Source organism: Lynx canadensis, chromosome A3 (genome assembly GCF_007474595.2).
Source record: "Lynx canadensis isolate LIC74 chromosome A3, mLynCan4.pri.v2, whole genome shotgun sequence".
NCBI lineage: Eukaryota > Metazoa > Chordata > Mammalia > Carnivora > Felidae > Lynx > Lynx canadensis.
The window spans coordinates 49,610,542-49,627,983 of record NC_044305.1 but is presented as its reverse complement, the minus strand read 5'-3'; the positions used below and the strand labels follow the sequence as shown (position 1 = coordinate 49,627,983).

General features: G+C 44.0%; 1 protein-coding gene across 4 annotated transcripts in view; it reads right to left on the bottom strand.

Moving 5' to 3' along the window:
• Positions 1-16,925, bottom strand: part of ENTPD6 (ectonucleoside triphosphate diphosphohydrolase 6) — a 39,828-nt gene extending 22,903 nt beyond the window's left edge. For 2 of the 4 annotated variants that reach the window (XM_030310238.2, XM_030310241.1), the window contains exons 1-5: positions 16,794-16,925; positions 14,423-14,513; positions 4,554-4,874; positions 2,889-2,965; positions 678-821 (exon numbers count right to left, since the gene is read on the bottom strand). In XM_030310238.2, the coding sequence (XP_030166098.1) occupies positions 678-821; positions 2,889-2,965; positions 4,554-4,845 (513 nt within the window). In that variant the 5' untranslated portion in view covers positions 4,846-4,874; positions 14,423-14,513; positions 16,794-16,925. The remainder of the gene's footprint in view (positions 1-677; positions 822-2,888; positions 2,966-4,553; positions 4,875-14,422; positions 14,514-16,793) is intronic. The other 2 variants (XM_030310240.1, XM_030310239.1) reach the window with 2 other exon arrangements.
• Between the last annotated feature and the right edge of the window lie 517 nt (positions 16,926-17,442).

The window sequence follows — 17,442 nt, the reverse complement described above, 5'->3', positions numbered from 1 at the left end:
TGCACATTCCAACTGCACTTGTGGCCTACCATCCGACTTGAGCATGCAAGGTAATTTTTATAAGGGACTTTGAAAAATGTGCAAAAATTCATCATTTAGCAGTTGCATAGTTTAGAAACAGTACAGAGGATAAGGGGACCATATTGTTGAGAGCAGTTTCCCTAATGTGCCTGACAATAAGAACCATTCAGGCACCTGTTACAGATAGGGTCCAGAGCCCCTTTACAGGGCTGCCGCTGGTTCTGGGGACAATCCTGGCCATTTGAGAAACGAACAGGGCCGGAGAAGGCTAAAGGCCTCCTCAGCAGTTACATCTGTGGATCAGACCAAGCGGGAAACTAGCAATTTCCATGAGAACAAGCAGGCTGGAGATGAAATGTCAGGAACTTGGCTTCCACAGCCCTCTACAAGGAACAAGTCTGCATGGAAGGAAGCCCTTCAAAAGACTTCAATGTATTTTTAAAACAAAGTTGCTGTTATCACACAACAGATTCATTCTAGAAAACACAAACAGCTAAAAGTGATGCTGTTAACATTTTGATGTGTTTTCCTCCTCAAGAAGCTTCTACATAGCCCGTCTGACTGCTTGGACAATGGCTGAATATTTGGTGTTTCCAGATATCATAAGCTATGCACCTCCGCCCCCACCCCCCCCAGGGGTAAATGGATAAGATCACCTTTTGCAGTAACTTCTGAGCCTTTTCTCCTGGTAATAGACGTAAACCAGCTGTGGCCTTGAGAACCAAGGGGGTAGCCTTCCAGAAGTCAAAAGGAATGTCTTTTTTAGCAACATCCAGTAATTCCTGAATTCCCGAAGTACTCTGTGAAGGTGGTAAAAGTAAAGTAGAATCTGTCAAAGATCAGCATACAGGGTCACAGATGCTCCCCCAACCCTTTTGGTTTTATTAACTCATAAATACATTTTCTTCTAATTTTCCAAATTGGCAGAAAATGACTTAAGTGGTGCTGGTGGGTGTGAGGGGCAACAGGGACCAAGTGAGTACAGAGAAACACCCTTGGCAGTGGAGCATGGTGGGATAAGGACACACACAATAGGGGTCTTGCTGTTCTATACTCTGGCAACCAAAACCCCACCCAGCCCCCATCACCAACCCCCAGTGGGTGACCTCAGATGAGCTGTGATTCCCCTGGACATCGTGGGGAATCTCTCATGGTGCTAAAATCCCATGAATAACTACACAGAGGAATCATTTACACCTGCCAGAATGCTTGAGGTCCAAAAGTTGGCTACGGCCCTGTGTCAGTGCATAGGTGGCAAAACAACTTTGGTGAAGTATTGCTGGGCATTATCAATAGGTACAATGCTGTGGGGTGGTGTGGGAGAGGGCAATTTGGCAATGTCTGTCCAAGAAAACATACATTCCTTTTACTCAGAAATCCCATTGTAAGAATTCATCTGAGATAAACGCCCTTGCATGTGTGGGTAATGAAGTTCATATAAGGTGACAAACTGCAGCCTTATACAGTTAAGAGTAAAGTGTTAGACATTATCCAAATGTCTTTCAGGAGGGGACTGGTTCTGTAATTTAATGTGCCCACACATACTGCAATATCATTGCCAGAAAAATCAAGGAAGCTCTTCATATCCTGATAGTAAATGTTCTCCATGTTATACTGCTGAAGGACAAAAACAAAGTATGTAACAATGTGAATGCCATTCTATTGTAAAAATAGGGGAGGGGGAAGAATATAGATGTATTTGCTCATAGGTATATCACCTAGCCCTTGAAGGACACATAAGAAACCAGGGACACCAGCTCTCCTGGAGGGGACTAGAGAGGGAGGAGAGTTCTCATTGTCTGCCCTGTGAAGCTGTGAAATATGTCCCACTTGAATGTGTACTGCCTACTAAAACAAATAAGAGTTTAAAAGTCCTATGAGTTTATTCTAAAGACACCTAATTTAATCATGTGCAACCTTATGGTTACTCTAGCATCACTCATTTCAGTTTTGTTTTCAATTTTAACCAAGCCACAGGAAAGCAGGGTATGACTTCACTGAGATCAAGAGACACTTGTGGGCAAAAATGATACATCAGCTTTTAAGACATATTTGAGCCAAAAGGCATGTATAGGTATATCACTAACTAGTCCGTTTCATCAGTGCTTTAGTGGAAATATAGGTGTCCAGTATTAGTGCAGCTATAAGCTTTAGGGACTCAAAAAATATAAAAGCTACAAACTTACAAAAATCATTGTTTGACAGTTTAAATAAATCTTTCACACTTATTTGGTTTTGTGGATTTTACATAATACATTTTTAACTTCAATTTTTTGTGTTAGTCAACTTTTGTCACCCTCAATCAGAGGAACTGAAACAAAAACAAACTCTCAAATAATGCTTTTTTTTAAAGCAATTTTTTTAAATGTTTATTTTTGAAAGAGAGAGAAACAGAGCACAAGCAGGGGAGGGTCAGAGAGAGAGGGAGACACAGAATCCAAAGCAGGCTCCCGGCTCTCAGCTGTCAGCAGAGTGGGGCTTGAACCCAAGAACTGTGAGATCATGACCTGAGCCAAAGTTGGACACTCAACCAACTGAGCCACCCAGGCGCCCCTCAAATAATGCTTTTTGTCAAGTTTGTAGGCTTTGTGTTTTTGAACCACACTAAGACTTCTGGGTGGCATGTGTGTTGGCTGGGGGAAGGCCCTAGGGTGGGGGCAGCAGCCCTCCTTGAGCCTCACGTGCAGTACCAGTTTCCTCCAACTGATCATTCTAAACAGCAGGAGATGTCCCAGGTTAGTACTGTCAGAGATGCTTTTCTCTGTGAAGAAGGCCTACTGCACTCAACAGATAGGGAGCTGGCTTTAACAGATTATACAGTTGGAAGACAAATGTGAAGAACAACAGATGTGAGAGAAAATAATTACCTTTTCAACATCATCAGCATAAGCAGAAAGACCTGGCTTCAGTGCTTTGAAGGTCTCATGGGTCAAAGTGGGAGTTTCTAAGGGGGAAACATGTTTAAAAAGGTACACGGCAAATATATACACGAATATATAAATATATACAACAATGGCTTGCTGCCCTTTTCAAAGCAGACACCTGAAATCAGACCAATCCCAGGGTGACTGGGATGCTGCCTCTTTAGTTCAGATAAACAAGATGAATGTTAACACCTGAGGCTTTGGTCAGAATTTTTTTTTTTTTTTTAAGTCAACCTTACTGAGGTATAATTTATATACAAAACTGTATCCATCTAAAGTGCTAAATTTTAACATGGTTTTCGTGAAATTAACAGAGGAGCAGGACAGATGATTCCAAACTGCAAACATGAAAATCATTTCTCTGTTCTAGGATGGATGTAGTACAGGTTCTGAAAGAACATTTATTTTTTCCCTTCTTTTAAACCATAAGGGGCCTGGACTCATGAGCATATAGCAAGGGAGTGTTCAGGGGTACACTGGTGGCCAAGGGATGCTGGTCCAAATTTGGACATGAAGACCCAGGAGGAAAAATCAGGGACAGAACTTTTTGAAAGGATGTCTCTCCAGAGATAAAATACTGGAATATGGCTACTAAAGGATTACATTCTGAATATGAATTGTCTTAAAAGCTTCAAAACCGTTATGGGAAGTATGTAGGTCTGGCATATAAAACTTTAACTACTGAAATGAGTTAATTAATACAGCAGATGAAGAGTAGAGAAAACATGTCACAACAGTTTTGGAGAGAACTACTAATGGTGTCTGTTGCCACCAGCTCACAAACAGTGTCTACTCAAAATGTTTTGAGGGTCAGCAAAGAACCAGACACAACCAGCAGACCTACTGAGTAGCCAGGGGGAAAACACTCACTGGCTAGAAGCTGGAGGGTGGCCCTCAGAGCTGGAGGGTACAAGGGGCGCTAGAGAAGGAGATCAAAGTGGGGAGGGAAAGAGTTCAGAGCTGGGCAGTGACTGTGTCTCTCCACAGGAGCAGTTAGGGGGCGAACATACACAAACTCCCTCCTCCTTCTTGCCGGAAGCCTGTGGTCCCCACCAAAGCTGATGGGGCTCAGACTCCAGCTCCCTCCGCACTGCTGAGGCCACTCTCGTCTGTCACCCCCCTCTCCTCCTGGACCCACTGGGCAGCACCATGTCAGCCTGGGTCCTAGGTCCATGCCAGTTCATGATTTACCCAGACTGCTGCCTCATACCAGTCTGAGTTTGGGGCAACTTCCTGCCTTAACCTCTCCCAACGCAGCTTCTGGCTTAAGTCATGGTCCTAGTCATCTGACATGCTGGTAAACACTGGGACAGGACAGGCCACCCAATACCCTTGGGGATCTCAGTTGCCCTGAGGTGGTCACCAGATGCTAGTGTGAGTATGGACAGTCTGGTGCTCCAGGGAAATTCAGATTCCTGGGCCCCAAACCACACCGGAGCCAGCTTCTCTGGGAACTGCATTTTTGACAAGTTCCCAGATGAGTCCGAGGCAGGGCATCCAGCCCACATGCTGATAAACCATTGTCTCTAAGTGGAAGAGATCCCGAGAGCTCTGACGTGAGCAAGGAGAACCATGCAGTGAATGGCCAGGGCCCTCTGCCCAGCATACCTCCAGGCTGCCGGGCGAATTGGAAGATGTGCACACGGGTGCCAGTGCTTCCTGCGTCAAACATGATGCCATAGAAAACCTCATGACCATGTGTAGCTGTCCCCAGAGGACTATGAGCCTGCTGGCCCCTCCGGGCCCCAGACGCTACCTCAGTGATGCTGAAGAAGGCCTGGGTGGCGGAGGCCCAGTGCCACTTGATATAGGCGACATAGATGAACAGGCAAATGAACAGCCCCAGAGGGTAAGCCACTTTTGTCATCTTCAGGTTCCCATTATTTGGTATTTTTCTCATGTCTCTATCTGCTGAGGACTGTGCTGAAGCTGTTGGTGAAAAGGGAGGGAAAGCAGGAAAAACATGTTAGCAAGCTTCCAGGGCGAGTCAGACAAACATTTGTGCTCGGAGACAAAACATTCAGCCAGAAACTGGTCTGCATTTTTCTGCCTGGAATGAGAAGCTTCATTTGGTCTTCAAAGAGCTTCTAGAAGGTATGAGCCCACTTTATAGAAGAGAAGAGGGGGTGCCTGGGTGGCTCAGTCGGTTGGGCGGCCGACTTTGGCTCAGGTCATGATCTCACAGCTCGTGAGTTCGAGCCCTGCATCGGGCTCTGCGCTGACAGCCTGGAGCCTGCTTCAGATTTTATGTCTCCTCCCTCTGCCCCTCCCCCATCCACGCTCTGTCTGTCTCTCAAAAATAAATAAACATTAAAAAAATTTTAAGAATTTATATATATATAAGACTATAGTCTTTATAAGACTAGATAATCTGTTCGAGGCGGGAGGTCTTGCTGAGGCTGACTCGGGGCACAGATCCACAGCTGCCAGCTCTAAGGCAAGTGCTGTTCCAGACAAGTGGCTTTTGGATTTATGGGCACTTTAAAAAGCCAGATGTAAATGGTATCCCCAAACCTCTCAGGGTACAGGAACATGTATCCAATCCATTCTTTCAGTTCTCGCTTCCTCTTCTATATAGGTGTTCACTTCTCAGAAGGCTTAAAGTCCCATCCTTTGGGGACTACAGAGAGCCCCAGCCACATCTGAGAAATGCAGCTCATCTTCCTGGAAGTTTCACAGGAGATGTCTCGTTTTACTCAGGCAGAATACTCCGCCAAAGAGGAAATAATGCCTATGTGCTTTCCCAGCCTATGAAATCCTACCCGAGCAGCAAAAGAAACTAACTCCGCGCCACTGTCTTTGGTTCAATACCCCTTAGCCCCTCAAATAAAGCATTCATTCAAGCTTTCTTAGCAGCTTCTGGTATAAGACACCATGTGGGAACCTGAAGCTTCAAAGAATAAGAAGCAGGGTGCTTGATTCTCAGGGCTCCCTACCCTTGGGGAATGTCCACCTGTCTGTCCATCCCTCACTCTGTAAGTTGTAAATGGAGTGGACTCTCCTAGGAGTAAGGAGACAGGGAAGTACAAGGCTGAAAGCAGGACATGGGTTTATACTCTGCCCATAGCAGCATGTGACTGTGGGCAAGTTAACCTTCATGAGGGCTGGTCTCCTCATCTGTAAGGGGGAAAGCTGCTTTGTGATGCTGTTTGGGGATACAATGAGATGTGTGATGTGCTCAGAAGAGGACACAGAGAATGTGCCAGCCCATATTCAATGCTGGCTTTATAGCAGGGTAGTGGAAGGTAACACCCCCCTTGGAACCAGGGACAGTGACAGGCAGGAGTGCTGGAAGATAGTGTGACTACACTCTCTGGGAAGAAGAAAAGCAGGGGCCAGAGTTAAAAGTGCAGGGGGCAAGCCTGTGGTGGTCTTCACACCAACCTTGAGGTTGTCTGGGCAGAGGAGAAATGGAATGAAAGTGGCCTTTGGGGTGGTGGGGAAGGGAGTCCAGGACTTCTGTGGCCACTCCTTTCCAGGATCTAGCCCTGCAGCTACACCTGGATGCCCTCAGATCCAAGAGCACTGCCCAAACCTTTGGATGTCTCTGTGCTCCTGCTCAGGGGGACACCAGTGGCCCACCACCCAAGCTTAGGCAGGGAGCAGGGCAAATCACCCTTCCCTGAGCATCTGCTGTGCACAGGGCTGAGGGAAAGTCTATGTTGGCAGGACCAAGGAGCAAGCCTCCTCCCCACCCCTATTCCTGACTAACTTTGAGCCTCTCTTGGGTCTCACTTGGGAGCTTCTTACTGCTCTTAGGATCGTGGTGCACACCCTGGATCCTCACCAGCCTTTGTACCTTTCTCTCATCCTCTCTTGCCTTTGCTCATAGTGCTCTGAGAACCTAGTGCCTACTTCTGTCCCTAGAACTCAGCTTCTCTCTGCCTCAGTCCCTTTGCACACACTGTTACCAGTTCCCAGAATGCTCGTGCAACCCAGTCAACCTTGTTCTCATCCCCAAGCCTCAGCTGAAATGTTATTGTCCCCACCATCCCTGACCACCCTCAACTTGAAAGATCCTCACCCCCATTATGCTCCCTCTGTACTCCCTGCCCCCTCTGGCCTGGTACCCCCATAATCTGTAACAATGCCAGGATCTGTGGGATTAATTCCTGAAGGTCCATGTCACCCTCTACGCCATGAGCTTCAAGGTCAGGAACTTACCCTGGTTGTGCCACTGCAGCTCAGTTGAGAACACAGGTCCCTATCTAGAAGGATGGAGGATGCACCTCTATCCCTGTCTACCTCCCATACTGTCACCAGACACACAAGAGTCCCTATTTTGGGGTGCCCAGGTGGCTCAGTCAGTTAAGCATCTGACTTTGGCTCAGGTCATGATCTCACAGTTTGTGAGTTCAAGCCCCACATCGGGCTCTCTGCAGTCAGTACAAATCCTGCTTCAGATCTTCTGTCTCCCTGTCTCATGTACATGTGTTCTCTCTCTCTCTGAAAAATAAACATTAAAAAAAAATAAAAAGAGTCCCTGTTTCAAATCCTTTAATGAGGAGAGGAACATCAGCAAGACAGTAGAATAGGGAGCTCTAGGCCCTTGCTCCCCCACAGAAATATTAGAAAAAAATTGGGACTGGCTGTAATATTTTATAGGCATTCTGAAAAACAGTCAAAGATCCATAGATTTCTACAAGCAAATGCCGAATCAAGAAATCACATTCAGAATGTTCGTTAAGTTCAGTGGTGTTTACTCATCCTTGCCCCCACCCCTCTCTGCACAGTGCAGTCTAAAGGAAGCAGCAGCTCAGTGTCTACCTATCTCCTTCCTTCAAACTGGAGGGATCAGAGCAACATTCTAACCTATCTTCAGGCTGCCCAAGAGACAGGTCTCTGTTTTGCCTGACTTGGAGCTCAGAGCTCCAATGGGGGAAAACCGTGGAAGGCAGCTATGGGTACTTCTTATGAAAGTCACGGGGTGACTGCAGAACCACACATGCTTGGGGCAAGAGGCCAGGTTTGTGTGTGTATGTGTGTGTGTGTGTGTGTGTGTAAGAAACAAGAAAACATTGAACACCTAAGAAGGAGTGTGGATGGAACCGTTTAAGAAATTAAGACATTTAAAAGCAACCATAACATACGGGAGAATTGAAACTAATACACACACAGGCCCAGGTAACAATCCTGAGAGGACCTTAAGCCTTTGCCCTGGACTGACTCGAAGGCTCAGACACATTCTGTTAATTAGTGAAGATCTTTCATGGCACAGAACCAGTCTGCAAAGCCTCGGAGAGGTGGCTATTTTCTTAAATGCTCCACTTTTCAACAATAGAAATCACAAGGCATACCAAGATACAGGAAAATTTGGCCCATTCAAAGGAAGAAAAGGTGGCAGAAACGGTCTCTGAAGAAACATAGGCATTGGATATACCAGATAAAGACTTAAAACAACCGTCTTACATATGGTGAAACACAAGAACTGAAAGAAATATGGAATATGACATATGACAACAAAATGGGAATATCAATGAAGAAATAGAAATTATAAAAAGCAACCAAATTGTGGGGCTAAATATATTGAAAAATTCACAAGAGGGGTTTAACAGCAAATCTGAGCAGGCAGAAGAACCAGTGAACTTGAACATGGACATTAAACTTATTGAATCAGAGGAGCAAAAGAAAAAAAGACATAAGAAAAGTGACAGAGCCCAAGGGATTTATGGGACACCACAAGGGACCAACAGGCACATTTCAGGAGCCCCGGAAGAAAACACAGAGAGAAGGACAGAAATAATGGCTGAACTCCAAGGAGGATAAACCCAGAGACTCATGCTGAGATACACTGTAATCACACCACTGAAAGCCAGAAAATAAAAGAAGGAATCTTGAAAGCAGCAAGAGAAAAGCAATTCATCATGTACAAAAAATCCTTAAATAATAAGATTATTAGCCCATTTCTCAACAGAAATTTTGGAGAGCAGAAAGCAGCGGGATGATATATTCAAACTGCTAAAAAAAATCTGTCAGCTGAGAATTTCATATTCAGTAAAACTGTCCTTCAAAAATGAAGGTGAAATTAAGGCATTCCCAGATAAATGAAAGCTGAGGGAGTTCTTTGCCAGCAGACCTGCCCTACAACAAATGCTAAAGGTTGACATGAAAGGACGCCAAACAGTAACGGAAATCCATAAGAAAATATAAAGATCTCCAAAGAAGTTAAATACGTGGACAAACACAACAACCAGTATTAGTGTATATTTGGTTTGTAACTCCACTTTTTATTTTCTTCAGCATTAAAAAAAAACAAATGCTGTGGGGTATGTGGGTGGCTCAGTTGGTTAAGTGTCTGACTTCAGCTGAGGTCATGATCTCACAGGTTTTGAGTTCAGGCCTCTCATTGGGCTTCGTGCTGACGGTGTGGAGCCTGCTTGGGATTCTCTCTCTCTGCCCCTCCCCAACTTGCACTCTCTCTATCTCAAAATAAATAAAAGTAAAACAAAGCAAAACAAATGCTGTGACATCAAAAACAAATTAGGAAGATATATGATATAAAGGAGAAGAGTTAACATATGTAATTCAAGCTAAACTGGGATAAATTTTAGAACAGACTTATAATTTCAGGATGTTATATGTAATCTCTGTGGTAATCACCAAGAAAATATCTAGAAAATATATATAAAAGGAAATGAGAAGGGAATAAATACTGTCCTTAGAAAAGAATCAATTACACCCAAAGGAAAGCAATAATGGAGGAAATGAGGGACAAAAAAAGCTATAAGATCTACACAAAATAAAATGGCAAAAGTAGTCCTTCCCTGTCAGTACTTTAATTTTTAAATTTTTTTAAATGTTTATTTAGTTTTGAGAGAGAAGAGACAGAGCATGTGGGAGGGAGAGGCAGAGACACAGGGACACATAGATCCAAAGCGGGCTCCATGCTCTGAGCTGTCGGCACAGAGCCTGACAGAGGGCTCAAACTCACGGACCCTGAGATCATGACCTGAGCTGAAGTTGGACACTTAACCAACTGAGCCACCCAGGCACCCCTCCCTGTCAGTACTTTAAATGTAAATGGATTAAACTTTCCAACCAAGATACATACAGTAGCTGAATGGATAAAAAAACAAGATCCAACCGTATCATTCTACAAGAGACTTACTTTAGATCTAAGGGCATATACAGACTGAAAGTAAAAGAATGAAAAAGATTCCATGAAAAGAATAACCAAAACAGAGTAGAAGTGGCTATACTAACATTAGACAAAACAGACTTTGAATCAAAGACTGTCAGAAAAAATAAAAACACACAATGATAAAAGGGTCAAGTCTCCACTAACATAACAATTATAAACATATACAACAGAGCTCTTAAATATATGAAACAAACAGAACTGAAAGGAGAAATAGTTGTACAATAATAGTAGGAGAATTCAATATCCCACTTTCAATAAAGGATAAAAAAACCAGACAGAAGATCAATAAAGAAATAGGGAATTTGAACAACACTAAAGACCACCTGGACCTGAGAGGCACATACAGACCACCCAACAACAGCAGAATCCACATTCTTCTCAAGTGCACATGGAACATCCTCCAGGACAGACAAGATGAGAAGCTACAAAACATGTCTTAATGTATTTTAAAAGATCACAATCAAAGTATATTTTCTGATTACAGTGGAATGAAACTAGAAATCAATAGAAGAAGGAAAGCTGGAAAACTAAACACCACACTCTTAGCTAATGTGTCAAAAAAGAAATCAAAAAGGAAATCAGAAAATACCTTCTGACAGGTGAAAATGAAAACACAACATACCAAACATTTGGAATGCAGTGAAAGCAGTACCAAGAAGGAAGTTTATAGCTGTAAATGCTTACATTATAAGAAAGATTGCAAACCAACAACCTAACTTTACACCTTAAGGAACTAGAAAAAGAACAAATTAAACACAAAACTAGAAGGAAGGAAACAATAAAAATTAAAGCAGGATAAGCAGAAGATAGAAAAACAGAGAAAAATCCATGAAGCCAAGAGCTTGTTCTTTGAAAAGATCACCATAACTGAACCTTTAGCTATACTGACTAAGGAATAAAGAGAGAAGATTCAAATTATAACTAAAATCAGAAATTAAGGGAACATTACTACTGATTTTACAGAATGAAAATGATTATAAGAGTTTTATGTTCAACTGTACACCAATAATTGGATAACCTACATGAAATCAATAAATTCCTAGAAACACAACCTACCAAGATGAATTATGAAGAAATAGAAAATCTGAAGACCTATAACTAGTAAGGAGATTGAATCAGTAATCAAAAATCTCCCAAGAAAGAAAACTCCTGGACCAAATGACTAGTGATCTGGTCACTACTAATTTTACCAAACATTTTAAGAAGAATCCCAAAATCTTCCCCCGAATTGAAGAAAAGGAACGTTTTAACTCATTCAATAAGGCCAGCATTACCCTAATACCAAAGCCACAACAAGACAAAGACACTACAAGAAAATACAGACCAGCATTCCTTATGAATAGTGATGCAAAAATCCTCAACAAATAGCAGCAAACTGAATTCAACCACACAGCAAAAGGACCAACTGGGATTTATTCCTAGAATGCAAGAATGGTTCAAGATTTAAAACCCATCAAGGCAAATATATCATATTAACAGAATAAAGGGGAAAAATCCGTATGATCATCTCAATCAATGCAGAAAAAACATTTAATAAAATCCAACACTTTTTTTTTTTTTAATTTTTTTTTTTCAACGTTTATTTATTTTGGGACAGAGAGAGACAGAGCATGAACGGGGGAGGGGCAGAGAGAGAGGGAGACACAGAATCGGAAACAGGTTCCAGGCTCTGAGCCATCAGCCCAGAGCCTGACGCGGGGCTCGAACTCACAGACCGCGAGATCGTGACCTGGCTGAAGTCGGACGCTTAACCGACTGCGCCACCCAGGCGCCCCTCCAACACTTTTTAATAATAAAAATAACCAGCAAACAGGAATAGAAGAAAATACTTCAACATAATAAAGGCCATATATACAAACCCAACAACTAACATCAGACTCAACAGTGGAAGACTGAAAACTTTTACTTTAAAATCAGAAACAAGAAAGGATGTCTGTTTTCAACACTTTCATTCAACATAACATTGGAAGTTTTAGCCAGACCAATCAGGAAAGTAAAAGAAATAAAAGGCATCCAAAGTGGGAAGAAAAAATAAAATGATCTGCTCATAGATTACATGATCTTATATGTAGAAAACCCTAAAGATTCCACAAGGAAGGAAAATAACTGTTAGAACTAATAAATTCAAGGTTACAGAACACAATATCAACACACAAAAATCAGTTGTTTCTATACACTATAATGAACAATCTGAAAAGAAAATTAAGAAAATAATTTTATTTACAATAGCATCAAAGGAATAAAATACTGAAGAATAAAATTAACCACCAAGGTGTACCTGGGGTGGCTCAGTTGGCTGAGCATCTGACTCTTGATTTTGGCTCAGGTCATGATCCCAGGGTCATGGGATCAAGCCCTGCATCGGGCTGTGTTGAGCATGGACCCTGCTTGGGATTTACTCTCTCTCTGCCCCTCTCTCCTGCTCACACATGCTCTCTTTCTCAAAATAAACAAATAAATAAAAATTTAAAAAACAAAAATGTTAACCAAGGAGGTGAAAGACTTGTACCCTGAACACTACAGAATATAGCTGAAAGAAAACGGAGTCAAATAAATAGTAAGATAACCCGTGTTCATGGACTGGAAGACTTAATATTGTTAAGATATCAATACTATCTGTAATGGTCCACAGGTTCAATGCAATTCCTATCAAAATCCTAATGACTTTTTTGCAGAGACAGAAAAAAATAAATACTAAAATTCATAAGGAATCTCAAGGGACCCCCAAATCACAAAACAATCTTGAAAAAGAACTAATTGGATGCCTTATACTTCCTGATTTCAAAACATACTACAAAGCCACAGTAATTAAAAGCTTGTGGTAGTGGGACACATAGACCAACAGAACAGAAAATCCAGAGGTAAACCCTTACGTACATGGTAAAATGGTCTTTGATAAGGGTATCGAGACCATTCATGGGGGAAAGGATAGTCTCTTTAAGAAATAGTACTGGGAAAACTGGATATACACACACAAAAGACTGAAGTTGGATCCTTTCCTTATACCATTTACAGAAATTAATTCAAAATGGATTAAAGACCTAACTATAAAACCTAAAACTATAAAACTCCCAGAAGAGGGGAGCGTAGGTGGCTCAGTTGGTTGAGTGTTTTGTTTTGCTTTTTTAAAAAGATCTTATTTCTCTTGTCTTTTCTCCACATCTCTACAAAATCTACCCAAGATGTTTACTGCCACTCTAAACCCTGGCAGCTAGAGGCGTCTCTCTTGGGCTCTTTGGTGCTCTACACATTTCCCCTCCTTGAGTAAGTGGTATGTGGAGCTATTCATTTGTGCCTTTCTTCCTTCTGGTTAGAGTGCCTCTCTAGAAGCAAGGACCAGCCCACTCATTCCCAACCCCAACACAAGGCCAGAGCCCACAGCCAGTAAGCCAATACTTGCTGGTAAAGGAGGCTAGATGATGGCTTAGCAATTCTCTGGTAGTCAGGGAAAGATGGAGCCATCAACAGTGCTTCATGACCCAGATGATGGCCACCAACAGAAGCAGGCTGTTTGGGAAGGGGCTGTTTGGGCAGGAGACAATAGTGACCAGGTTTTCTACAAGTTTGAAATGACAGCAGGGCATGGTCAGAAATGGAACTGACCCTTGTAAGAGAGCAGGTTTGGGGCTGTGACCTGGGGAACCATCTGCACTGAGATGTTAGCTAAGATTAGGAATGAAGAAATCAATTACAGAGAGAAGATCCAGCAACAATCAAGGCTGAGATGTGACCTGGGGAATGCCCATCCCCAGGCAGCTAGTGTTCACCCTACACCCTACCCTCTCACAGGCTTCCTTTCGTTAGGTTACTGTAACCCAGAGTTTTCCATTGCTAAGAGATGATTAAACAAAAAAGTATTTATAAAGAAAGCTCTAAAGCAACCATTTCTAAGGATGAACAGTAAGGACACAAAAGTAATACTAACATCTTCCAACTCTGATGGTGCTTTTTATAAGACTCTTTCTTGCCTTTCTTTCTCTCTCTTTCTTTCTGTACACTCTCTCTCCTCTTTTGCAACCAGAAGGCTGGCACCACATTTGCCTGTCTGAGCCACACGGGTAGAAGACCCTTTTTCATAATCACATTTTATCATGTCCTGTGTTAGTCTACGAACCATGTCCTACATGATCAGATAAACAGGTGGAATACCAAATTTTGAGGCAAAGGTTGCTCTTTATTACATTTGTCTACCCATTAAAAAATACACTTTACATATGCTATATCCTGTTACCAAAGGCCTACAAGGCTGGCACTTACACTACATAACATATGACTTACATAACTTATTGCCATACGACAGCACCAAGGCCCAGAAAATGTTTGAAAACAGACTTGCCTGGAATCACAGAGCTGGCACGTGGTGAGGCACAGACCAGACTTTCTGGCTTCTGTCTCCAAATCAAATGTGCTCCATCACTTCACTTACCCTATTAATGTAAGACTCTACTTTAGACAACAAAAAAAAATACTCACATGGAATTATACATCATCATTAAAGTTACACACCAAGAAGTTTGGCATGACATAAACAGAGTCCAAATAGAAAATAACATTTAGGAAGCATAGAACCAGGAACAGCCTGGCCCACAGGAACCTCCACATCCTGGAGACCCAAACTTAAAAGCCAGTTTCACTCCACTGGGTTAAGATGTTTGTTCAGTGATACTAGTACTATGAGACAACCTCTGGAGGGGAAAATTGCATTTCCATGGGCACCACTAACACCATAAGTGTAAATGTGTTGATCAGGCCCTCCCTAGAAGGAAAACAATTCACTTTAGCTTTGTCCTTTAAAGGAAGAGTCTAGAACAAGGCTATAAGGAAGGTAAACCAGGTGGGGAATAAAGAGTAGGCTGGGAGTAGGGTGGGGCAGGATCTAAGGTGTGCAAAGGCAAAGAGGTTTGGCTTAGCATATCTTGCTCCCAGCTGACTCCAGCTGGGGGCTACCTTCCATCAGAGGGAGGGTGGGGTCACAGAGCAGAATTTGGGTGTGGAGCAATGGTGCCCGAGACAAGTGCCTGGCCATCCCTTGGCTATCGCTCTAGAAGCTAGGGAAGGTAGCTGAGCTTCTGGAAATACAAGCTCATCTGATTTGGATCAGTGGCCCCCAATACGTTGGACAGTTTCGTCAAGGTTTTCAGTTAAAATACACAAAAGGGCCATGTGTGCAAATGACTGTCACATATGCTAAAAACCTATCCAAAATTAAATGACATTAACAAACCACTACTTATTCTCCTGGTAGGTTTAAATGGATTTTTCTCCCCTTCTCTGAAAAAAAAAGCATACATACATGAGTCAGCCCTGTTAACATCACCCGGTGTTTCCTTTTCACAAGACAGAGTGGGAGGGGAGGTTCTTCCAGATCTCTTTACATGGTTGTCCACCTCTCTGGTTTGTCATATGAGGTTCCACAAGGGAGAGAGACACACACCTTATTAGCCAACTGATGCTTATAAGGGTGGGGGGGAGACAGAAACAGTTTCTGGATTTGTATCACTATGCTTTTCTCCCCCATGAACCTTGTTAATATGTTGGTGACAGCAAAACAAGAACCTCCCCCAGACAAACCCTAATCCCTCCATCCATCATGAGTCTTGCACAGTGCGTCAGAAGGTCCTTGTAATCACAGTTGATATCCACCTATCCCCAAGCAACCTCTTTCCTAGAAGTTTCAGTTTCCTTCACTGGGTGGCTATGGATTAGGACCTCCATGGCATCCTGAAGGATGTAGGATATGTGGCATGATATGCATGATTCTGGATTACAAGTGTCTGGAGAGACAACTGAAACTACCCAGGCACTTCTGGGTGACTGATTCTTTTGGGTGGATGCCCAGGATATGGGGTCTGTGCCCACCATCATTCACAAAACAATTCAGGCTTTTCCCCAACCCTTAAAACCATTCTATGGCTTCTAACTTAAGATAAAAAACACCCTTCCTTCCATGGTCCCTGCCTATCTCTCCCTTCTCTTCTACCTTCCTGATGCTTCAAGGCTTTTCTCTGAAGGAAGTCCAGCTTGGTGTCCAGCTCTATCCACCTCTGGCCTCTCTCTCTCTCTCTCTCTCTCTCTCTCTCTCTCTCTCTCTCTCTCTCGTAGCCTGGAGCACTCCTGGCTCATGCCTCAGCATATCCGACTGACCACCCTATGAGGTCTATTCCTGGTCACTACAGCAATGCCAGAGTTTATTGTCCTCACATCCGCAGTACCGTCAGAATGGCATGATCTTGCCCGTTACCTGGGCTTCCCACCTGGGCTGTGAGGCCCAGAAGGGAATTGGGCCTGCCAGTCCTTCCCCTACTGGATCTCCTGCATCTGGCACAGCTCTGGGAACCGGTCAGCAAATGCTGCTGAATGAATGAATGTAGCAGGGCTCCAGCTTCCTGGGGGCAGAGACCCCTACTATTTGGCCCACCCAGTTTCCAGAACACGAATCGCTCCCCTCACGGGTCAGCGGAGCCCAGAGTTCAAGGAGGACTAATGGAACCAGGACGTTATGGCAGCAGGAGGTTAAAGCCGGGTGCGAATGACCCTGATGTCGCCTGCAAGCACCGCCGCTAAAGCCCGAGGAGCTGGCAGGCGCGTGGGTCTGGACCCCTCTTCCACTCCGCGCCCCCGCTCCGGGCGGCCCACGTGCAGACCCCCGGGTCCGGCAAACTCCGCCGGCCCCACAAGCGTCCCCGCCCCCCCCCCCCCGCACTTACCCTGTAGGGTCCCCTCTTCACCACGGAGGGAGGTTCCCTTTCGCGGAAGCTGGCGGGCTACCCAGGAAGCGTCCGACTCTCCTCTCCTACCGGCGTTACCAGGGCCACCACCCACAGGCCAAGAGCCGGCGGATTCTGGGAGCCTAGGCCCCGCCTACGTGCACGTCACGTCTTTGGCGGGGCAAAGCAGAACGTTGCGGATCCAGCGCGCAGGAGCGGCGTGTGGGCGGGGCTTAGCTGGATCCGCTGAGCGGTGAGGCCGTATTTTCCGCCTGGGTAGGTCTTTGCGGTTCCCTGCCGGAGGCGGTTCGGCTAGTGTTGGGCTTGAATGAGGTCTCGGCCTGTCTGGCCTCCACCACCCAAGTGCGTCTTTCACGGGCCGTATTCGGCTCCTGCCCTGTCTTGTAGGGTTTCCTCTGTGCGGTAGAGCCGGCCATGGTGCTGGCCAAAGAATTACCACCACAACCTCACAACCTTGACCTTAACTAGCCCGTGGAAGTTTTGAATTTTCTTTGGGTCCTTTCATAGCTAAAGTCCCCTCTCTTTTTTTTAAGGTAATATGTGATGGAAAATGCAACAGAATAGACAGCACGATAAATCTCCTATTCTTGCCCCCCATTTTCTTTCTTTTTTGTTCTAAGCATTTTGT